A 25,214-nucleotide genomic window follows, 5' to 3' on the forward strand; every position below is an offset into this window, starting at 1 on the left:
TTTGTGTTTATAGAACTTCCTTTTTCTCAAATAGTTAAAGTACGTGACGAGGAGGTGGTGAATGGCTTGGCTTCTCCACAAAGACGCACTCTAAGAGAAATTGTCCCAATTTTGGTACCACCTCCCCCCCAATCCCAGCCCTCTACTATTTAAAGGGGAACGCCACAAAAACATAACGTAAACTTTTTTAAAAGTAAACATAATTTCAAGCTTTGCAATATACATCATTTAAAAAAATACGCAGATTTTTCATGATTTTTAATGGTTTCTGAAAGCTTAACCCCCTGCTCTTCTGCTGATCTGTCTGACTACTTTGCTGAGCTGTCTGACTACTGTTACTTTGTATCAAAATCAGCTGTCCTCAGCTGCATCCTCCAAACCCCACAATTCCCTGCACAAGTGATATAAAATAAGGAACAGAACATCCCAGTGCAATGCATTGTGGGTTATGTAGTTGCTGCATGCTGTCTGTAAACTGTGGAGAAGTTGTTACAATTTGTAACATCAGTGTTTAGTTCCTCCTTCCCTGCCAGGATTTCAAATGATGCAGAAAGAGAAGAACTGTTAAACAGCTGGATTTCAGCATAGACAATGGCATTTATTAATAAGTTTTGAAGAAACAGGTAAATGTGATGGGTATATTAGTGGTTTCTGTGTCATGTCTGCCTCTTTATCAAATTTTGGTTTGGAAGCCGGAGTTTCCCTTTAAACAAATAATGGAGTACAAGGGATTTTGATCAGTCCTTTGGTGAGAACCTGTGTGAAGAAAATGTTCTACCCCACTGACAGTTTCCATTCTGTTGGATAGCAAACAGCTGACTTATGGCACATAAAATTGTCTTCAGGTGTAATGTCCCCTAACTGTCCTGATTTTCTAAGCAGGAGAGTATAACAGTTACATAGGTTTCATAGAGTGTATATAATCTATTTAAGGCACTGAGTTTGGCCCACAAGGTCTGAGAATCAACATCAAACTCAACGCTTGACAGTAGTATCTTACAGGAAAACTATACCCCCAAAATGAATACTTAAGCAACAGATAGTTCATATCATATTAAGTGGCATATTAAAGAATCTTACCAAACTGGCATATATATTTAAGTAAATATTGCCCTTTTACATCTCTTGCCTTGAGCCACCATTTTGTGATGGTCTCTGTGCTGCCTCAGAGATCACCTGACCAGAAATACTGCAGCTCTGTAACAGGAAGAAGTGTGGAAGCAAAAGACACAACTCTGTCTGTTAATTGGCTCATGTGACCTAATATGTATGGTTTGTTGGTATGTTTGTGAGTACAGTGAATCCTATGATCCCAGGGGGCGGCCCTTATTTTTAAAATGGCAATTTTCTATTTATGATTACCCAATGGCCCATACTACTAGAAAAGTATATTATTATGAAAATGGTTTATTTACATGAAGCAGGATTTTATATATGAGCTGTTTTATGCAATATCTTTTTATAGAGACCTACATTGTTTGGGGGGGGTATAGTTTTCCTTTAAGCTCTAGAAACCCCAGACTAACGTAAATCCCAGAGCCGCTATTACAAAAGTGAACAGTTTCCTTTCAAAGAGTCAGGGATACAATGAAGTAGAAACGATTTCTTATTGCAGCAAATTAGAGTAACTAGCAAACATCTACACAACAGAATGTCAACTGTAGCCTGTAGGACTTTCATTTCCGTAATGACTTACAGAAAGAGAAGCAGAATTACCTGATTCGGAATCGCTTAGCGTCACTAAGACCCAAAATCCACCCCTCAGGAAGAAACTAATGTTGTGCGCATTGAGGGCTTGCTTTATCACAGCTATTCTCTGAAAATAAATGGAACACATACATTAGTAGCAGCACAGGTAACATTCAAATAATGGCTCTCAGTCAGGAGACTAAACAAGCTTCAGTGACTTCTCAAGGTTGTTGTTGCGGCTGGAATTGTAGATCAGCAAGTTTGGATTATCCCTGCGTGAAATCTTTGGCTCTTTATTCAAACTCAGTTATTTACTTTATAGAAGCTGGAAACACACGCACCAAATGTTGATACAATATAATCAGTTTGCAGGTGAATGTGCTGTACATTAAAGGGCCCACTTGCAGGGCCACCAGGCTGATCATACTCGGGCGACTGTGCAAGATGCTGATTGGGCATCAGGAAAAATTGCAACAACAACTAATGAGCTGATGAGTTGGTGATCATAAAGGGTCATATAGCTAAACAGGTTAGCTTTGCCATGCACTAAACCAGTTAAAAGACCCTTAGCCCATGTCATCACAAAAACAGAAGCAACTTTAGGGGACTAGGACCTAGTGGCAGAATTACATTAATATTGAGCAGAGGGGCTCTTGGTTAGATTTGGATGTTTTTGGGGGGGACTTTTTGGTTCTTGGACAAATAGTTTCCATCAGTTTGTATGTTATTAGTATTATGTTCTATAAAAATCGGAGCATAAAACATGACTTTTGTGTTTATAGAACTTCCTTTTTCTCAAATAGTTAAAGTACATGGCGAGGAGGTGGTGAATGGCTTGGCTTCTCCACAAAGACGCACTCTAAGAAAAATTGTCCCAATTTTGGTACCACCTCCCCCCCAATCCCAGCCCTCTACTATTTAAAGGGGAAAGCCACAAAAACATAACTTGAAATTTTTTAAAAGTAAACATAATTTCAAGATGTGCAATATACATCATTTAAATATGCAGATTTTTCATGATTTTTAATGGTTTCTGAAAGCCTAGCCCCTTGCTCTTCTGCTGATCTGTCTGACTACTTTGCTGAGCTGGCTGACTACTGTTACTCTGTATCAACAGCCATCTGCATCCTCCAAACCCCACAATTCCCTGCACACATGAATTCAATACGGAACAGAGCATCGCAGTGCAATGCATTGTGGGTTATGTGGGTTATGATGGGGTCAACAGGAACAAAAAAGGTGATATTGTTTGGACAGAAGGAGTGGAAGGAGCCAATAACAGAATTGACTTTGAGTGAGGAATTTAAATTGCTGCCACTCTTGCAGCTTTGAGGCCATACTTAACAAACTTGAATAATGCAGTTATGGGGTCAACGGGAATGAAAAGGCGATATTGGTTGGATGCCCAAAAGTGGGAGGAGCCAACAACAGCATTGACTGTGAATGGGGAATTTAAATTGCTGCCACTCTTACAGCTTTGAGGCTACACTCACCAAACTTGAACCACATAGTTATGGGGTGAACCCAAATGAAAAGGCGACATTGGTTGGATGCCCAAAAGTGGAAGGAGCCAACAACAGCCAATCAGATTTCATTCAGTAAGCTTACATGTTTTTTCAAACCAACTTGTTCTCAAACTTCACCTTTCTAGATTACAATGCTCTACGATGCTCTTTTAAATGCTCTTTAAAATGCTCAAGTTAATTTTGACCAGAAATTACAATGAGCTTGTTTATTCCATGCTTTAAAGTAGCTTGAAGGTCTGCTGGTTAACCTAGTGTTAGTTACTTGCTTTACCATGTCATGATCATTGCTAGTGGGTAATTGTGTCATGTCTTACTCATCAGAGATTTATACTACAAGTCTGCAGTAACTGTTTCATTTTTCTTGATCAAGGCCAGGCCATATGTTCTCCTTTCCTTGGCTACAGTTAGGAAAGAGGGTCACAGAGTAAATTAGGAAAGTTGAGATCCCTATTGTAACAAAAAGTGACAGAAGTCATACGATCCTGATGGGATATTGTGAACCTCATGGGCCTTGATGCAAGACATGTGTATGTTCTTCTTCTGGTTGCTACCCATTAACTTTACCCATTAAGGATAATATGAAACACAATGATGCGTCTGGAGGTGAGGATCAACTATAGCTAGTGCTGGTGCTTACTGACAATCCACACTGGAGGCAATGGGGCGATTTTTAATTGGGAGAGTTAAAAAAAACACAGCAGGCAAAATGCCTGAAATCTTCTCTATGTCACTGCCCTAATGGCGTCTCTTGTTCTGTAAGTCCTTTGGAAAAATTAAAACATATAGGCCTTTCCTGTTAATGTATTCATTGCACAGTACCTGGATCAATCAGGCTGCTAATCCTGATTGGGTTATAATGATGTTTTTAAATAACACCATGACCTTCTCTTGCTTCAAAAAAAGGTTTTCAAAGCCTTCAGAGGTATTTCATGTTCTCAAATCCCATATGAATTCAGTGATTTATTGCTCACTATATATCAGACTGGAGTTCTATTTGATAGACGACTATGCTAATATGATAGATGAACATGCCAATGCAACATCTTAATTAAACTGCTATAATTATCCAGGTCGGTCATAACTAGGATTACATCTAGATAACAGTGAGAAAGTACATTGAGGGGTCTCAAAACATGGGGATTAGACTAGAAAAGGGTTTAAATGGCAAAGTGAAAATTGTAGGAAGGATTTATGTTGTTTCTTGTAGACAAGAACAAGGGCAGAATGCTTTGGGTGCAGGCAGAGAGCACACTTCTCTATATTGCTCTATCAGTTTGTACATACCTAACTTGTAAAGGATTTACCTTATCATTTGGCGCGTTCCTCTTTCTTTTCTCTTCATTGGTAGCTGGAAGCAGGTACAACTCTGCCGTGGTCGGAAGTCCTGGTTTCACCACCGTCACTATCGTTTGTTCGGGGATATTGGTTTCCTGTAAATAGGGAAGTTTTAAATTTTTATGCTTTTAATGTAATATTCCTGCAGATGTAATGTCTGACTATTACACTGGCTCCGAACACATTTAGGGTCATTTATTATGTATTGGGCAGGGTGCAAGGTGCAACAAAGGGGGTACAATCCAATGTGATTTATTGCTTTGCACTTGAAGAATTGCTGTGGGAATTCTACACTCCCAATCTGCCCCCATAGAACTGTGTTCAAAAGGGGCGCATTTACTAATATGTCATACTTAATGGTCATGGTTACATTACTGCAGATGTATTTTAAAGCGGTCGTTTGCCATTAAGTTACCTTTTAGTATGTTATAAAATGGCTAATTCTAAGGAACTTTTCAGTTGGTCTTCATCAGTAGCGTAGCTGTAGTGCACTGAGCTCTAGGGATGTAGCGAACTGTTCGCCCGCGAACTAGTTCGCGCCAACGTCGACCGTTTGCGTCCGCCGAATGTTCGCGAACGTTTGGGAACGTTCGCATTTTGAGTTCGCGTTCGATTCGAATACAAGTCGTTCGACCATTCGACCATTCGAATTCCTTCGACCGCTAAAAATCGAACGATTTCCATTCGTTCGAACGATTGTAAGCATTCGATCGAATTAAAATCCTTCGATCGAATGGCTTCGATCGTTCGATTCGAATGAAAATCCTTCGATCGAACGATCAAAATCCTTCGATCGTTCGTTTCGAACGATTTCAGCGGGTGTTCGAAGTTCGCGAACTGTCCGCGAACGTTCGCATTTTTTGCCGGTGTTCGCGAACGGCGCTCGCGAACACCAAATCGGCAGTTCGCTACATCCCTACTGAGCTCCCCTGCAAAAAATCTTCATAAGGGACACAGCACACTCCAAACCCCATCCTCCCGCCCACTTCCCGCCTCTGCCCACTTCCTGCCATGGCTCCACCCACTCTCCACCAGGATTTACCCTACTCCGCGCCTGATCTCTGATTGTTCCGACTTGCACTCTGATTCCCTGCCCCAGGTAAGAGAGCGGCTGGTGAAGGGGGGGTTCTTGTTAGCTATAGAGCAGTGATCCCCAACCAGTAGCTTGTGAGCAACATGTTGTTCTCCAACCCCTTGGATGTTGCTCCCAGTGGCCTCAAACCAGGTGCTTATTTTTAAATTTCAGGCTTGGAGGCAAGTTTTGGTTGTATAAAAACCAGATGTACTGCCAAACAGAGCCTCAATGTAGGTTGACAATCCAAATGGGGCTACCAAATGGCCAATCACAGCCCTTATTTGGCAGCCCAAGAACATTTTTCATGCTTGTGTTGCTCCCCAACTCCTTTTACTTCTGAATGTTGCTCACGGGTTCAAAAGGTTGGGGATCCCTGCTATAGAGGAAGCAGACCAGGAGGGCTTGGCAAAATGAGGGGTCTGTCTTCCTCTATAATTACACCACTGGTCTTCATTATTCTTTTTTATTTATCAGCTTTCAGATAGGGGTCACTGACCCCCATCTAAAAATGAATACCCTGTAAGATTACACATTTATTGTTATTGCTACTTTTTATTACTCATCTTTCTATTCAGACCCTCCCTTAATTATATTCCAGTCTCTTATTCAAACCAGTGCATGGTTGTTAGGATAATTTTGACCCTTGCAACCAAACTGCTGAAATTCCAAACTGGACAGCTAAAATAAAACCGGACTGGACAGAATAAAAAGCTAAATAACATCTTTTGTCAAAGTTTCTGCTTGTTTAACTTGGAAAAACAATAAAAATCATTTAAAACAAAAAACTAAATAACGCTAAAATCACAAAAATTTGGCGAATTTCTCCCATTTCGCTTCGCTGAAGAATTCATGAATTTCCCGAAAAATTTGAAACAGCGAAAAAATCTAGCAATTTGAATGTTTTTCACGATAAAATCGATCAACTTGAACGTTTTCACTAGAATAGAGCAATTCGAACCTTTTCACTAAAAAAAAATTTAGCAATTCAAACGTTTTCATTAAAACAATCGAGAAATTCGAATCTTTCCATGAAAAAATCTAGCAATTCGAACGTTTTCAAGAACAAATTGTGAAAATCGGAAATTGGCGGCGATTTTTTACTGGCAAATTTTCGCGGGAGATTCACAAATTTATTCGCCCATCACTACTCCCTTTTCCATGACTGTACCATTGACATTCTTTTCTCAGTTTTCAAAACCAGGGACAGACATTTCCAGAGCCAGAGAACCAGAACCAGGCAGTGACCGTAGCATGAAGTTGACAACTATAATAGCGACTATTATATAGAAAAAAATACTTTTATTTTAGCTTTAGTTTCCATTAATTCCACCTAATAGTTATAATCTACAAAATTTGAAAGACTAAATTGCTTGTTTAAGACGAGCAACACAGACCCCTTGTTGTTCATGTAGAACTTATTATACGACTTTCGAGGAATGATTGATTCTCTCAAGCACACGCATCTCAGAATTATAGCTTCTAGATCCGAGATCCGGATTTTTTTTGGAAAGAAATGGCCAAGAAGGAATTACAAAGAGCCTTTTCTATAAACAAATGTGGTGGTTGCCCTGGATATGAGGGAAAAGCCAAAACCTCAATCTAATGACCAGTGGACGGGATGATATAATGTATCCAGGGCGATTCCGAAATTCATTGTTTTTACACTGAGTCGTATATTACATCTGACAATAATGTGGGAAGATCAGTAACTCGACTCTGCACGAGGGCAACTTTTTTATTCAGATCCCTAAGTAAACATTCTGCAGCCCATTTGTAATAGTGATGTCTGCCAAGGCCAAATGACGCGGATATCAATCAAGCTCTTTTCTTGGGGTGCTACCAAATGCTGAAACCTCAAAGTATGAGAGCTTTCTCTGGACAATAAAAAAAGAATATCAGACGTTTCTCGTCTCTTTTAAATCACAAAAAAAAAAAAATGCTATAAAATATCCTGCTGACTTCTTTGTCCTCTCAATTCTTTTCCCAGTAAGTAGGAGACGCGCGTTGGAAGCGTATGTTGGAAATGAGCGGAGTGCTCGCTGACTCAAAGAAGTAATTAAATTTTAAGCCTTTCCAAAATTGCTTTCAAACACTAACTGTGACAATATAATCCCAAACTGTGTAACTACAGAATGCGTCGTAGACTACAACGATACCTGTAATGACGGGATTTATTGTAATATCAACAAATTATAAGGAACGGTCGGCGGGGTTTCTATGACAGCGGGACAAGTATGTACTTAGTTTACTTACATTATTGTACAAAGGTACTATGTAAAATACAGCAAAGGCAAACATGGGGAGGGAGAGTTTCTACTAGCTTTTTCAAAACTCCATCAAGAAATTAAAAACACAATGAAGCTCAATCGAGGTTATTTTCACAATCACATTTTTTTTCCTCCGTTACTAGCCTATTCAACAGAAGAAGTAAAGTCCATGTTAAGCCGTGGATAAAAATATTAAATGAAATTGTTCCATTCATCTTTAAAATGTAAAATAACTTGAATAATTAAATTATGCTTCCCGTTGACTTCTAGAGAAACATGGCAGATTTGTTCTTGAATTTTGTCATTTGAATTTACAATATTATTTTTCGAAATTTCAGCTTGGAAAAAATTGAAATTGAAATTTTGCAACAATTTTCTTCAATCTCTTTAAAAATTAAAAAAATGATCATACAAGTATTCAGTCTGTTATCTGTAAACGCGTTATCCTGAAAGTTCCGAATTATGGGAAGGCCATCACCCATAGAATCCATTCTCCCATTTTGCTTCGCTGAAAAATTCAGAAATTTCCCGAAAAATTCGCAAAACGGTGAAAAATCAAGCGAAAATTTGCCAGTAAAAAATCGCCGCCGCCAATTTCCGGTTTTCACAATTTTTTCGTGAAACATTTGAATTGCTCGATTTTTTCATGGAAAGATTCAAATTGCTCAAGAAATTAAAAACACAATGAAGCTCAATCGAGGTTCTTTTCACAATCACATTTTTTTTCTCTCCATTACTAGCATATTCAACAGAAGTAAAGTCCATGTTAAGCCGTGGATAAAAATATTAAATGAAATTGTTCCATTCATCTTTAAAATGTAAAATAACTTCAATAATCAAATTACGCTTCCCGTTGACTTCTAGAGAAACATGGCAGCTTTGTTCTTGAATTTTGTCATTTGAATTTACAAAATGATTTCGAAAATTCAGCTAGGAAAAAATTGAAATTGAAAGTTTGCAACAATTTTCTTCAATCTCTTTAGAAATTAAAAAAAATGATTATACAAGTATTGAGTCTGTTATCTGTAAACGCGTTATCCTGAAAGTTCCGAATTATGGGAAGGCCATCACCCATAGAATCCATTCTAATCAAATATATAAATATATTTTAATTTAATGCCTTTTTCTCTGTAATAATAAAACAGTAGCTTGTACTTGATCCCAACTAAGATATAATTAATCCTTAATCCTGTTGGGTTTAATTAATGTTTACATGATTTTTGTTCATAGATTTAGGGGCTTTTTTATCAAAGGTCACATTTTAGAGCTTTGTGACGTTTTTTATACCTTGAATGAATTCACAACTCAAATTTTTTCCGATTTAAGAAAAAACTCGAATGGAAAAAACTGGAATCAGTGAATTAGAGGTGAACAACCTGAAAATTTTCATTAATTGAATTTTCCACGGGGAAAAAAACGTGAACTGCTCGAATAAATCGAGTTTTTGAGCCGATAATAACTCGAACATCATGAAGGTTATTAACATCTTCAAATGGTTCAAGGGGCCTCTGTCATTGACTTCTACATGACCTCGACAGGTTTTAGCTGGAGTTTTTTCGGATTTGAATTATTTCCAGCATCATGGTCTAATAAATCTTGATAAATTTGTGGGTTTTTTTTTACAAAAACTCGTTTTTTTAACCACCAAAATAATTGAGTCTTTTTTTTTTAACTTGAATTTTTAGGGTTAAATACAACTCAACCTTTAAGAAATTGGTGATCTAAATTACAGAAAGACGGTAAAACCCCAGGTCCCATGGAAGAGTTTCCTAGTCTGCAGCTCCTAGATTGGTCACCCAACTTTATACAAATATTAGGGCCCCATAAACTAGACAATCTTGCTCTGAAGTTTATATAATACAAATATGATAATGGTTCAGTCAATAGTAATTTTATTAGGGATGCACCGAATCCACTATTTTGGATTCGGCCGAACCCCCGAATCCTTTGTGAAAGATTCGGCCGAATACCGAACCGAATCCGAACCCTAATTTGCATATGCAAATTAGGGGTGGGAAGGGATAAATATTTTTTACTTCCTCGTTTTCTGACAAAAAGTCACGTGATTTCCCTCCCGCCCCTAATTTGCATATGCAAATTAGGGTTTGGATTCGGTTCGGCCAGGCAGAAGGATTCGGCCGAATCCTGCTGAAAAAGGCTGAATCCTGGCCGAATCCCGAACCGAATCCTGGATTCGGTGCATCCCTAAATTTTATATTATAATTTTATACTTACTTGACTGTTCACTTGAGGAAGTATCAAACCCTAAAAAGCTGTATACGTGAGATGTAAATATTATGACATAATAGATGAAGGATAAACTAATCTGGACCTTCAGTACAGAATCTGTGTACATGCCTTCCCAGTGTTGATCCATTTGTTGTAAATGTTCATAATTTAGTTAAGTAATATGATCCCGGCAAAGTAAGGTTTTTCCCACACGCATTTACTATTCTTTGTGCAATACTGGACCCCTGCAGTAATTTATAGTGGCCAGGCATTCGCTTTCATTACAGATAGGCAGTTTATAATGAAAATTTAAAAAACATATATGCAAATGTAATTAAGATGACTTACTCTGATTGGATATGATTAGATACAGATATATGTAAAATGAGTATGTCTATGCGTACCTTTGTTATTAGTCTTGTTACAATTTGTCCGATATCTTCTCTCCACTCTGGGATGTTGGGGTTATACATATCCAGGTGTTTGCTGAACATCAGTGATAGGATCTGGTATTCATCTGCAAGACAAAGTCCCATTATGCCCTCTGCTGCTTTATATCATATACCTGATTGGCTCTCTCATTAAACGCCAATTCCTTTCTATACCCTTGTCTCATAGACATCAATCACCCAAGGAAAATTTTTAAGAAATCTGATGCTTCTTTTTCTTGCCTCTGTACATAGATTGAAGCTGTTATCAATTAGCACAATAAGGGGAGTACAACTGTCTTTCCCATGCCTACTGTCTGCTATTACAAGATTATCCAACACAGGATAGTGTTTGGAAGTGATCAGGAGGATTACATTGAAAATAGCTGTTAATTTTCAGTAAGTTAAAGGGGTGGTTCAACTTTAAGTTAACGTTTAATATGTTAAAGAATGGCCAGTTCTAAGCAACTTTTCATATTTTCTTTTTTATAGCTTTTTATAAATAATTTTCCTTCTTCTTCTGACGCTTTTCAGCTTTCAAAAGGGGGCCAATGACCCCATCTAAAAACAAATACTCTGTAAAGGTGGCCATACACGGGCCGATAAAAGCTGCCGACAGACCGAGTCGGCAGCTTATTGGCCCGTGTATGGGGGCCCCCGACGGGCTTCCCCGATCGAGATCTGGCCGAAAGTCGGCCAGATCTCGATCGGATGGGATTAAAAATCCCATCGGATCGCGGCCGCATCTGTTCGTTGATGCGGTCCCACTTTTTATTTATGAATTTCTTGTTTCTCTAAAATGATTCACATTTGGGGGTGAATGAAAACACACACACCTTTTTACTTAATTTATTTTCAGCCACTCAAATTTCTATCTATCTATCTATCTATCTATCTATCTATCTATCTATCTATCTATCTACCATCTCTCTATCTCTCTCTCTCTCTCTCTCTCTCTCTCTCTCTCTCTCTCTCATCTATCTATCTATCTATCTATCTATCTATCTATCTATCTCTCTCTCTCTCTCTCTCTCTCTCTCTCTCTCTCTCTCTCTCTCTCTCTCTCTCTTTCTATCTATCTTTCTATCTATCTCTCTCTCTCTCTCTCTCTCTCTCTCTATCTAATCTATCTATCTATCTATCTATCTATCTATCTATCTATCTATCAGTCTAGGTTTCTTGCTAGCTATCTGCCGGTCTGTACACTATAATGCTCTGCTATTTGTAGAAATTGATCAGAGGCAAAGAAACCTAACATTACCATGTGCAATTGTCAGCCAAAGTGATGTACAGGTTGCCACCATTGGAGCCTGGGACAGTGGAAACACTTCCTCTGGATTTATAAATAGCATTTGAACATCTGGCAGTCTGGGTTTGGCAGTTGCCAATAGAACACCACTTACCTATATTTATAATATTAACATTAAAGTTTGGTAAGGTTTTGGTGTAGCTGTTTTCCATGGATTGTGCAAGGGTCCCTGACTACATTGAAAGGAAACCTTACATCTACCATAATTCCAGACTTCTTACTATATGACAACAGTATGTGAAAGGTTCTTTCCTGTTTCAGCACAATAACGCCCCCATGTACTTAACAAATTTCGTTCAGAATGAGTTTGCTGAGATGGGAGTGGAAGAACATGACTGGATTAACCCTGGACCCAACTCAACCCAACTGACACTTGTGCAAACAATAGGAATGCCAACTGTGAGTCAGGACTGATCCCCAACATCAGTGCCCAACCTCTCTAATGCTCTTCAGGTTGAGCATAAGAACATTCCACCAATAATATTGCAGCATCTAGTGGAAAACTTCCCAAATGAGTAGAGGCTAATATAGCCTTGCCTTAGTACAGGAATGAGATGTTGGACAGGCATGTTTTGAGATATATTTGGCCATATAGTATATATTTATATTCTAGACAGTTCTTTCATTTTTAGTTTTGCATTGATATAGCCAAATCTCACCAAAGACTTTGACTGTTTTTGAAACCTGCAACATTGAATTCCAGCAGGAGACTTGCACCGTGACGCGGAACTCTCCGGCCTCACCAAATCTGGTCACAAGGTAATTTTCCAGTGTAAGGATCGGCTAAGAAAAAAAATAAAAGAAAAAGAGATTAATTCTATTATATTTGTTTTTCCAAGACACATACTACAATTTTACCTCTATAACTCAAGAGGGGTATATATCAGAAAAGTGCTATTAAGTGCCATTTTGTTGTTAGCAGAAGATACATTTCACAATCATCCAATAAGGCCAAACCCAGTCTCCAATGTATAATCATCCTATGAAAGTCTAAGTAAAGGCTGGCTCGCCCAGTTCTGCTCCACTTGCAGCAATGACCTTCAGGATTAATCCATGTTAAATCTGCTTGAGTGGAAAAATACAAAACGTTACCTGCAAGTTGTTTCCAATCCACCAGTAAAACACAGTCAAGTTTGCATTCCTTGGCTGTATCACAGCCGTCAGATTCACTTCTTTGTTCTTGCCAACCACTGGCACCAGTTCAAGATGCAGAGCCTGAAGAGGAGCTGTGAGAAGAATCCATAAGTACAATTGTGATACTTAATAATACTCAGATTACTTTCTCCGAAACGAAGAAAAAGAACATGAACTAATGGTAATTACATTTTGGTTTTTTTTCATTCTGGGATTATTAGCTAGTTATATTGGATGGGACAGGACAGGTTTTAAAGGAGAAGGAAAGGCTTGTTGCACTTGGGGGTGCCAAATGTTAAGTACTAACCCCAGGCCAGTGCTCCTATCAGCAGAAAACTGCACCGGCCCGGGGTTATACCAGTGAGCACCACAGAGCGATCTACTTCCGTCTTCCTCTTTCTTCAAATTTCCCGGGGGAAACGTATGCGCAGTTGAACGAAATAGCGACTTTTTAGTTAAACTTCGGCTTTTCGTTCTACTGTGCATGTGCAACCGCGCGAAGAAGGAGAAAGCCGATCTCTCTATGGTGCTCACTGGTATAACCCCGGGCCGGTGCAGTTTTCTGCTGATAGGAGCACTTGCCCTGGGTTTCAGGTAAGTAAATACAATCACTTGGGGTGTCTAACAACTGGCAACCAGCCTTTCCTTCTCCTTTAAGAAACAAGACAACATTTGAATCCAGTATTAACCAAGCATATTTTACTGTTGTTTGTTTAGAGGAACAGTCATTGGAACATTTAATTGAAACTGTATTCATTCATTCTAAATCCAATTTACAACATTGGAAGGCAAAGTGCAAAAACAGATGTAATCCACCCGGCTTCAATATTGTCTCCTATTGCCTACCGTCCAAATCAATATTCAATTTTTAAATGATACTTGCATTTCTAAACTAAAGGGCTCAACCCAAGCGCTGCATGCAAAGTGCAATAATAAAAAAAAAAAAGGATGCAATCCTTTCCTTGTACTTTGCATGCTGTGTTCGGGTGTCTGCAAATGGTGTGATGTCATCACGTGGCATTTTGGGGGGATTCAGAAAAAAATAAACACTGAGGACCAAACACAGGTCTGATTCTGTGGGTTTCTGGGTGCACCTACTTTACTGACTTGATTCCTTGTTCCTGACCCACTTGGCTGGTCACTGCCTGACATGACTTTTGCCTGGATTTTGACCTTGAGTCTCTTTAACCCTTTGGATACCTCACATTGGACTATTTCTTCTGCCTCCTTGGTCCTAACTCTGATCATCAGTAACAGCCATCAGGCCCTGACGTTGCTGTTTCACCCAAGGGCTTCCTTGAAAGGGGTGATTTACCTTTAAGTTAACTTTTAGCATGTTATAGAATGGCTAATTCTATGCAACTTTTCAACTGGTCTTCATTTTTCTTTTTTTATGGCTATTGAATTATTTGCCTTTTTCTTCTGACACTTTCCAGCTTTCAAATGGGGTTCACTGACCCCATCTACAAAGACAAATGCTCTGTAAGGCTACAAATGTATTGTTATTGCTACTCATTATTAATCATCTTTCTTTTCAGTCCCCTCTTATTCATATTCCAGTCGCTTAATCAAATCAGTGCATGGTTGCTAGGGTCATTTGGGCCTTAGCAACCATATGGCTGATATTGCAAACTGGAGAACAGCTGAATAAAAAGCTAAATAACCGAAACATAAAAAATGAAAAACAATAGCAAATTGTCTCAGAATATCACTCTCTAGAGCAGTGATCCCCAACCAGTAGCTCGTGAGCAACATGTTGCTCTCTAACCCCTTGGATGTTGCTCCCAGTGGCCTAAAAGCAGGTAATTATTTTTGAATTTCTGGCTTGGAGGCAAGTTTTAGTTGCATAAAAACCAGGTGTACTGCCAAACAGAGCCTCAATCTAGGTTGACAATCCACATAGGGGCTATCAAATGGACAATCAAAGCACTTATTTGGCAGCCCAAGAGCATTTCTCATGCTAGTGTTGCTCCCCAACTCCTTTTACTTCGGAATGTTGCTCACGGGTTCAAAAGGTTGGGGATCCCTGCTCTAGAGTCTACATCATAATAACAGTTAATTTAAAGGTGAACAACCCCTTTAGGGGTATAATTTGATCCTGACATAAAAATGGCTCTCCCGACTGGAAGTCGCATCTTCCTATATGTCCCTGAACAGCAGGGAAATGCGGAGCCCAGAACTACAGAGCAGACAGCAGACTCTGCATGGAGACTTGTCAGATCTGTGTTCAGCATAAAAAATAGTCTTTAAACACTAACTGCAGTGCCAGGGAGAATTATAATGTCAGGAATGTCAGTATCAATTTAATAAACAGGCGCTGGTAATTACATTCCCTTGCTATAGCTTTTATTCACATTTCTTACACCTACTGCAGTTAGTAAGTAAAATGCACTGATAACTTATGTGAGCACATTTATTACACACACTGGATGGATCAATCAGGAAAGCAGATTTGCAGGGCACAAACACAACCGCCTAATATAATAACATGTCTTCCTGCGGTTGTTGCAGAGGCATTACTACATAAACGAGGAATCTTACTAACAAAATAGGAAACTGCTCATTTGCATCAATTGCTTTGGCAGAGGCAACATGAAGAATAAAACCTCAAATTCAGCCAATTCATTTTGGCATGCACGTTTCATTTGAGTGTGCCAGACCTAGAAGAAGCTTTATGTAGCGGGTATTACCTTAAGTACCCAGTACATGCTGGCAATTGTTAATGCTACCAGTTTTAAGAAAAGTAGAAAAGTAAAAAAAAATACCCTTCCTATTTAAGAGGTTACTGATACCAAGCGGTGTGAATTGGAATTTCAGGCCTAGAGGCACTTTGGCTGTTACTGACAGTGATCACAAACAGGAGAATCTATTGGGGAGTCATGTATCAAAGACGGGAATCTTCAGCCCGTTGTTTTGTTGCAGTAAATGACCAATCTCATCTAGGAGAAGATAGATCTATTTTCTTGGCTCAGGCCACATGACAGATTAGTCACTGTCATTAAGAATCAATAGGAGAAAAACAAAACCGCCAAATGACATGATGGGCACCCTGACAGTCTCCATTTAATAGTCTGAGCTGAGTACATTTTGGCAAATCTTTATTGTTAAATTGCTGGGGATAATACAGCTAACAGAAGAATAACAATAAACAGAAACCTGCCTGGTGAATCAAGGCTTTGTACAGGTCTGGGACCTGTTATCCAGAATGCTTGGGACCTGGGGATAGTTTGGATCTTGATAGATTTATTTATCAAAGTCCGAATTTATCTCAATATTTTTGGCTACAAACATTTACTATTACATTTTCCTGAAAATTTGCTTTGCGGGAAAAAAATCAGATTTTCCCAATTTTTTTTTGATTTTTCACCCGATTTTCAGATTTTTTTCTGACTTTTCATCCAATATTTTCGGATTTTTCAGCCGATTTTCCCAATTTTATCGGATTTTTCACTCGAAAACTCAGATTTTTGCCCGAAAACTCCTTTTCGGGGTATTGCACGAAACCCAGCGCACATCAAAAAAATCATTGGGACTTCTCCCATTGACTTATATACAACCTTGACAGGTCTGAGATGCGAGATTTTCAGATTCTGACTTTTCCATCCTCTGGGTTTAATAAATTTCGGAAAAAAAAATTAAAATTTTTTGTGATTTTTACATTCGGAGTTTCGGAAGTAACCCCCTACATCTAATAGAAAATCATGTAAACATTAAGTAAACCAAATAGGCTAGTAAGGATTAATTATATCTTAGTTTGGATCAAGAACAAGCCACTGTTTTATTATTACAGAGAAAAAAGGAAATCATTTAAAAAAATTGGATTATATGATTATAATGGAGTCTATAAGAAACGGCTATTCTGTCATTTAGAGCTTTCTGGATAATGGGTTTCCAGATAACAGATCCCATACCTGTACTACTTTATAAACCACATGGTTGGATACCCTATACAGAAAAATAATATATAAGAGGATAATAAATATACCCAAAAGCAATGTCACCAACATATATGCTCATGTCACAACACTTTAGATATAAATAATGCATGGCGGATGTTGACTGCCTAGATAATTGTGGTACCTGCAACTCCAATCGAAGGAACAAGCTAAAAAGGGTGACCTTATGTTGGCTATTAGTGATCAGTATTTTTGATTTATTCCTCTTTTTATTTAGCACCTCTCCAGTTTGCCATTTCAGCTATCTGGTTGCTAGGGTTCACATTACCCTACCAACCATACATTGATTTAAATAAGAGACTGGAATATGAATAGGAGACAACTTGAGTAGAAATAAAAAGTAGCAATTATAGGAATTTGTTTTTTTTTTTGGATGAGGTCAGTGATCCCCATTTGAAAGCTGGAAAGAGTCAGAAGAAGAAGGCAAATCATTTAAAAAAACTAAAAAACAAAGGCCAGTTGAAAAGTTGCTTAGATTTTGCTTAGGTTCAGTAACATGCTAAACATTAACTTAAAGGGCAACCACCTCCTTTAAACACTTGGTGCAAACCAACTACAACTTAGCACTGAAGCGACAGCTACTGTATGTCAACACACTCAAAATCCTTATGTGACTTTGCAGTCCCCTGTCTAATGTAGAACACAACAGCCTTCTGTTGTTTATAAGACTATGCGCTGAAAGAATTGGGGTGCCCTAAGTGCTAGAGCCTTGTAACTGCCTTCTACTTTTGTAATCTACTACTGACAGCCTCCAAAACAAACTATGCCAACTGTTGAGATGAATGAGATTACACTACACCGGATCTAGGTGGGCACATAATGACTATAATACATTCCTTGAAATTAGGCTGGTGACAAGTCTTGAGAGCAGAGACATTCTGACCTTACTTTTTGTCCAATATTTGGTCAGGACTCCTATGAAAATCTGATCCTAGAACTCACCTTGTTACAGATGGAGGAAACGTTATTTAATTACAGTATGTGTATGTGTCTCAGGCAGCTTACCCTGTGTCCTATTATGAGCTCTTTCAGGTCAAAAAAATTTCTATTAACTCTGTCTCTATATAGGCCAGATATTAGATAGAGAGAGAGTAAGAGTAAGAGGCAGCGGTAAGAGAACTTCTTTTGAGAGAGCTCATCCCATGCACCACAGCAGTTAATGATTCATCCTTAAATCTCATTTTGACTGGTTCTCAGATTGGATACATTGCAATGGCCTCCCCATACAATTTGGTAAATACACATGTTGTATATGTACATGATGTACATCAGGGGTCGCCAACCACCGGGCCGAGGTCCAGTGGCAGGCCGCCGGCTGTGCCGAACTGGGCCGCCTCTGGAATACCTCCCAACATTTTGGAATTAAAAAGAGGGACAAAAAAGTTGCTGTTTTCTGCGTTTTTTTTCTTCAGTTATTACAGTTTTGCTAATGAAGGTGTTTTTTTCAAACCACATCAGTTAATAGTGCTGCTCCAGCAGAATTCTGCACTGAAATACATTTCTCAAAAGAGCAAACAGATTTTTTTATATTCAATTTTGAAATCTGACATGGGGCTAGACATTTTGTCAATTTCCCAGCTGCCCCCAGTCATGTGACTTGTGCCTGCACTTTAGGAGAGAAATGCTTTCTGGCAGGCTGCTGTTTTCCCTTCTCAATGTAACTGAATGTGTCTCAGTGGGACATGGGTTTTTACTATTGAGTGTTGTTCTTAGATCTACCAGGCAGCTGTTATCTTGTGTTAGGGAGCTGTTATCTGGTTACCTTCCCATTGTTCTTTTGTTTGGCTTTTGTAGGGAAAAGGGAGGGGGTGATATCACTCCAACTTGCAGTACAGCAGTAAAGAGTGACTGAAGTTTATCAGGGCACAAGTCACATGACTTGGGGCAGCTGGGAAATTGACAATATGTCTAGCTCCATGTCAGATTTCAAAATTGAATATAAAAAAAATCTGGCTGTTCTGGGCTCTCTGCCAAAAGCCAATTAAGTTAGAAACATTGTTTCTTTTTCTGCCTGTTCAGTGCAGAGAAAATCGGGACTTTCCAGTACAAACGAGGGACTGCAAGTTGAAGAGGGACTGTCCCACTAAAAACGGGATAGTTGGGAGGTATGGCCTCTGGTCCCAGCTGCAGTCTATAATATCTGTAAAAACTATGAAAAGAGTCCTGATTACCTGCAATCCCAGCTCCCTGATGCGTCATTGCTATAACAACAGTTGTGCAAAGCCCAGGATGCTTTCTACTGATTGTGATAAGGACCAAAATCCGGTTTGACAGTTTTTGGTAAGCCTGAAATGTGCCGACACATCTACTTCCTTTTCGGACTAACTTAATTTTCTTCCGACCATAGCCAGTTGGCCAGAATGATGTGCAGGCGGCGCTGTAAGCTGATGGATGTCACTTTTAACCAATGCTTGAACTTAATCAAAGCCGCCGAATCTTTCTCACATAATCATCAGTTTGAACATGCCCTTATTTAATGAAATCAAAACTCTGACAGTCTCTATTTCACAGCCCAAATCTTATGAACAAAGAGAGATTTTTAAAAAGAAAAAAATTGTGTAGGGACCCATAGGGCTAATGTGCCCCTATGGCTTTAGATCCCTACACTTCCTGATCTCCCTAGTTGCTGGGCAGATGCCCATGTAGCTAGTTGTAATTTACATATCCAAGTTATTGGCCAGGAGGTGCTGTGACCACTTCCTGTCACACTTTGGTATAGTGAGTGAGAAGGGGTGGATCTTCCTCTTTGGCTTCTGGTGTCTGACCCATCCGGATGTTTCCAGGGAGCCTGGGTACAACAAGGCCCAGTAAAGCCAGTTTGCCCTAGAGGGACCAGTATCTCTAGAGCAGAGATCCCCAACCTTTTGAACCCTGCAGCAACATTCAGAAGTAAAAGGAGTTGGGGAGCAACACAAGCATGAAAAATGTTCTTGGGGTGCCAAATAAGTGTTGTGATTGGCCATTTGGTAGTCCCTATGTGGATTATCAAGATACATTGAGGCTCTGTTTGGCAGTACATCTGGTTTTTATACAACCAAAACTTGCCTCCAAGCCTGGAATTCAAAAATAAGCTCCTGCTTTGAGGCCACTGAGAGCAACATCCAAGGGGTTGGAGAGCAACATGTTGCTCACGAGCTACTGGTTGGGGATCACTGCTCTAGAGAGATAAGTCGGGGAGCAGGGACCCTGTGAATGTGGCTAGGGAGTGGCAGGAATATAATGTTATAGACTCTCTTGTCTCTAACAGATAAAAGTTTGTTCTGTTTGACTGTAAGAACCTCCTGGCGCCCATTTCTTTTTTGGTTTATGCACAGTAGCCTGTGGGAGTTGTAGTTGCACTACATCGGACCTTCACTTCTTCCAATTTGCGAAGGCTCTGCCTTCAGTGATAGAGTTCAGTGTAACCCATGCTCTCGTTTACTAGCTGGTGATTAACCCCGTGTGCCTGTATCGCCCAAAAACGTGTTACAATTACTTATACATTGGTACCTGTATTTAGTATTGTCATTGTCTTACCATATGCTTTGATTTAATGTCCTTATGTGTGTGTATTCTTTGGATTAAATAACAGAGATGTAATTCACTGGCAAAACTCTCCAATGGTGCAGCCAACAAGGAAACACATTCCAAATCGTTATTTGGCCGCTTGCAGAATAAATTCATATTATGACTCACAAGCTGCCAGACTGTAGGTTGTTCTACTTGAATATTAGAAATGATTCAGTACATTTGGTAACAGAGACAAAAGATCAATATGAGAGAAGAAGCGGGGCAGTCACCTTAGTAAAAGTTGGGGATATTTTATTTTGTATATTTTGATAGAATTAATCTGAATTGAGTCCAACTAAAACCATTAAATTGTCAAGACTATGGGCTGCAACCAGATTGTACTGTCTAATCAAATAGTCCCATGGAAGCTTTGATTGAATTACAGCCTATAATAGAGGACAACTTCTATGAATCTGACAGGTTCTGTTTACAAGTCTTCTGTCAGGTTGATGGAAAGCCCTTCTATAAGTTGCTGTTGTTCCTCATTGTGGTTCTACCATAAATGTATTTCAGTGGAATTTTGAAATGTGAGAGAACATCAAGAGCTTTGGGTGAATACCCAAAGAGGAGGCACTACCTACAATGCGAAAATCAATATTTTTTTAATTTACTGTTTTCGTGAACATCAAAGACCTTGTTCTTAAAACGTAGGGGTCAGGGTTAGTGATGTGCGGGCTAATCGGGCGGGTTTGGGCCGACTTTGCACTCCTCTTCGCGGGTGGTGTGTGTGTGCGGGTCGAGCTCTTTTCTGGCTCTCCCCACCCGCCACCTTCAATTTCCGCCTTCCGGCTTTATAGCCACGCGTATGCTTGCCCCGTCCCTTTTGTGACATTATCGGTGGGGCGGCGTTGGTCTATAAAAGGAACCCGAAAGTCGGATGCGAGAAGTCGCGGGTTGTGGGAGGGCGGGTCCAGGTCGGGGTTTACCCGTCGCACACATCACTATGGGTCCTACGTTTGAGCTTTTACCCACGAGCAGGTAGGGGTTAGGGGCATCAGACAGACGAGGGGAACCGGGTATTTACTGCCCTTTACTTTACTAAGGGACATGTTTGCCTTTAGGGCAAAGTGATGTTTGAGAAGTTTGTTTCACTATGCGAACCCATTACAAAAAAGTACATTCCCAAAAACAAGGGAAATAAGAGGGTTGGCTGCTTTTAGTAACCCCTCCCCCAGGGAGTGTTGAGAGGCTAATAGGAAGGCACATAGAATTGTTTTATTCTCGTGTTCCTTAGTTGCCAAAGGTCCATTGATACATGAAACCTTCAATCAACCATTTACAGGACTGTCAATGGGTTATTTGTTTAAATCTCTTCTTTACAATTCTACACTTTTCATGGCTAACCCACTAATACCCACTAATACCTGAGTGCCTGTGGTAAGGGAGGATGAGCAGTACAGGTATGGGACCTGTTATCCAGAATGCCTGTGACATTGTGTTTTCCAGATCTTTCCGTAATTTGTATCTTCATACCTTAAGTCTACTAGAAAATCATGTAAACATTAAATAAACCCAATAGACTGGTTCTCCTTCCAATAAGGATTAATTATACCTTAGTTGGGATCAAGTACAAGCTACTGTTTTATTATTACACAGAAAAAGGAAATCAATTTTAAACAATTTGAATAAAATGGAGTCTATGGGAGCCTTTTCTTAATTCTGAGCCTTCTGGATAACTGGTTTGCAAATAATGGATCCCATACCTGTACTTGGGAACAATTTCCTCACTGCTGCTACAGAAAGTTGAATGACTAAGGCACCTACCAACCAGGTTAAAATAGAAATTGGTCAAATGTATGTCTATAAAAGCATGTGATTGTGTGGATATTTGAGTAATTTATAGGCAGGGTTACTAAGAAAGAAATAAAAATGTAATTCTCACCCCCCCCTCCTGTTTAAATGCAGCAAATGACAGGGGTATTCAAAACGTATCATCCTGGCTACATTATTCTAACCACCTACTGTGTAATTGTCTCCCATTTCTTTTGTGATATTCCAATCTATGAAAACCAGCTCTGAAATGAAATTCTGGGAAGGGAGAATTAAATGACACTCAGTGGATTTGCATCAGTACAAAGGGAAGAGAAGGCAATGCTTACGGTTAACCTGCACGTAGATCACGGCCTCGTCCTGCCCGGCAATATTCTCTGCTTTTACAGAAACCCTGTAGATCCCAGGATTTTCATAGCGATGCTGTATGGGCTCATTGGTCAGTGAGAGATTCAATTTGACTCCGCCCCCGAGGTCCACTTGGTACTTGGTATTCAGCATATCCCCCTGTAACAAAGGGCAGCAAATGACCCTGGAAACATAGTAAACTACTAACACTCTAGTACGGCCACTTATCACCAGGGCTGCTTCTATAGTGGGGCAGGACATTTCCCAAGGAGCCCTTTGTAAGAAAATATGTTTTCTAAGGACATATTATTATATAAAACAGATTTTTTTTTAGTAAATACCTGCGTCCCACCATCAGCTGTTGGTGCATGCTGGGAAATATAGTTGAAGGATGGTCAATGGTTGGGAAAACTGGAACTAAGTAGATATTTTTCCCTTGATACACCTCCTAGTATTTCCAAACCTCCTAGAATTACAGTATATTGCATAGGTATGGGACCTGTTATCCAGAACACTCGGGACCTGGGGTGTTCCGGATTATGGATCTTTCTGTAATTTAGATCTTCATACCTTAACTCTACTAGAAAATCATATAAACATTAAATAAACCCAATAGGCTGGTTCTGCTTCCAATAAGGATTAATTATTTCTTAGTTGGGATCAAGTACAAGCTACTGTTTTATTATTATAGAGTCTATGGGAGATGTGCATTCTGTAATTAGGAACTTTCTGTATAACGTGTTTCCGGATAACGGATCCCATACCTGTACCTCCTAGCATTTCCAAACCTCCTAGAATTACAGTATATTGCATATACCTCCTAGCATTTCCAAACTGAAATGTTGGACAATTTCAAACTTAGCTCTGATTTGCTATAGTCGCAGTATTACCCTATTAATAGGTACAAGTATACGACCTATTATCCAGAATGCTCAGGACCTGGGTTATTCCAGATAACGGATCTTTCCATAATATGGATCTTCATACCTTAAGTCTAGAATATTCTAGACTAGAAAATTGATGATTTACTAATATCAATGAAATCATTTTTCTTGTGTTGTTGCAATGAACATAAAAAAACATTTCCAGACCTATTACAGGTATAGGATCTGTTTTCCAGAATCCTCAGGACCTGGGGGTTTTCCAGATAAGGGATCTTTCTGTAATTTGAATCTCCATACTTGAAGTCTGCTACAAATAATTAAAACATTAAATAAACCCAATAGGCTGATTTCAATAAGGATTAATTATATCTTAGTTGGGATTTAATACAAGGTACTGTTTTATTATTACAGGGAAAAAGGAAATCGTCTTTTCAAAATTTGGATTATTTGGTTAAAATGGAGTCTATGGGAGACGGACTTTCTGTAATTCTTTTTGGATAACAGGTTTCCAGAAGACGGATCCCATGACTGTACTATATAAATCACAAATAATAATAAATGGCAGGCTGCATAGTGCAAAGAATGGCTGTAAAACCTATGATGCTGCCTCTGGGGAACTGATAAATGACCTCCCAGATCTTTAAACCCAAATATTAACATCTCCTTAATAACAGAACCCCCTGAAATAAATATTTATGGATTATGGACAGCACAACCGAAATAATATTAAATGGATAATAGAATTATGGAATACCTGATCCTGTTGAATAATAAATGTAATCTCCTCTCCAGGCTTCACCGCGATGGAGTCTCCCTTAATGGTGATGCGGAGACCCTTTGGAGCAAGCAGCGGGCAGGGATACCGAACTAAATTTTCTTGAAGGTCAACGCCACCTTCACATACATTGGATACAAGCTTTCTATACCTACAGAATATAAAAGAATTATTAGCCACAGCAAGCTTACAGAGGACATTTTTTCTAAAGACATGATGGGGATTATTTATCAAAATCTTTTTTTTTTACGGATTTTTGCCAAAAACCACAAAATCTTTGGATTATTGCACGAAACCCAGGGCAGATCAGGATATCTTTGGGAATTCTCTCATTGACGTCTACGTTGAACTCGGCAGGTCTGAGTTGGAGTACTTTTTTATTCGAACTTGTAACATCCTCCTCAGGGTTTAATAAATTCCAAAAAAAAATTTTATAGTAAAAAAGAACTAAAATGTTTCTAGTTTTTGGCATTCGGACTTTGATAAATACCCCCTATGCTTATTTACAGTATGCATTTGGTGTTAGTCGTATGGGCTGCATTTCATAAAGAGACGTAAAGGGTAATTTGCAAAATAGAAAAACAGGAGTCACCATAGTCTTTTCCAAAAATGTAGGAGCCATAGCAGATAAAGTTTTTTGTCTGATAGAAGAATGGTTTGGAGAGTGAAAGTAGCAGCTCCGTCCCATACATAATCAGAGAAATATATTTAAAATACAAGATTTGATAGTAAAATGTTGACTTAAGTGTAACAACACACATTGACACCAACCAAGCCAGTCCCCCCATCAGTTCATGGTTTTAGTCTGCTAAATGCACTTGTATTTGTAAATAACTAAATGCCTTTTAAATTGGATGGGCCTAAAATGTAAAACAGTCAATTATTTTCTACAGGGCTGCGCCGTTTATTCTAATGGAATGAGCTCTTTCTCCTCCATTGG

At 39.1% G+C, this 25,214-nt stretch overlaps 1 protein-coding gene across 2 annotated transcripts in view; it reads right to left on the reverse strand.

Annotated features, from left to right (window-relative positions):
* sorcs2.L (sortilin-related VPS10 domain containing receptor 2 L homeolog) overlaps positions 1-25,214 on the reverse strand; it is a 575,441-nt gene that overhangs the window by 15,063 nt on the left and 535,164 nt on the right. For both annotated transcript variants that reach the window (XM_041587770.1, XM_018228485.2), the window contains exons 18-24: positions 24,254-24,425; positions 22,597-22,774; positions 12,951-13,084; positions 12,518-12,641; positions 10,526-10,638; positions 4,520-4,645; positions 1,717-1,816 (exon numbers count right to left, since the gene is read on the reverse strand). In XM_041587770.1, coding sequence (XP_041443704.1) covers positions 1,717-1,816; positions 4,520-4,645; positions 10,526-10,638; positions 12,518-12,641; positions 12,951-13,084; positions 22,597-22,774; positions 24,254-24,425 — 947 coding nt within the window. The remainder of the gene's footprint in view (positions 1-1,716; positions 1,817-4,519; positions 4,646-10,525; positions 10,639-12,517; positions 12,642-12,950; positions 13,085-22,596; positions 22,775-24,253; positions 24,426-25,214) is intronic.

The sequence above is a fragment of the Xenopus laevis genome, chromosome 1L, assembly GCF_017654675.1.
Source record: "Xenopus laevis strain J_2021 chromosome 1L, Xenopus_laevis_v10.1, whole genome shotgun sequence".
In the NCBI taxonomy this organism is placed as follows: Eukaryota; Metazoa; Chordata; class Amphibia; order Anura; family Pipidae; genus Xenopus; species Xenopus laevis.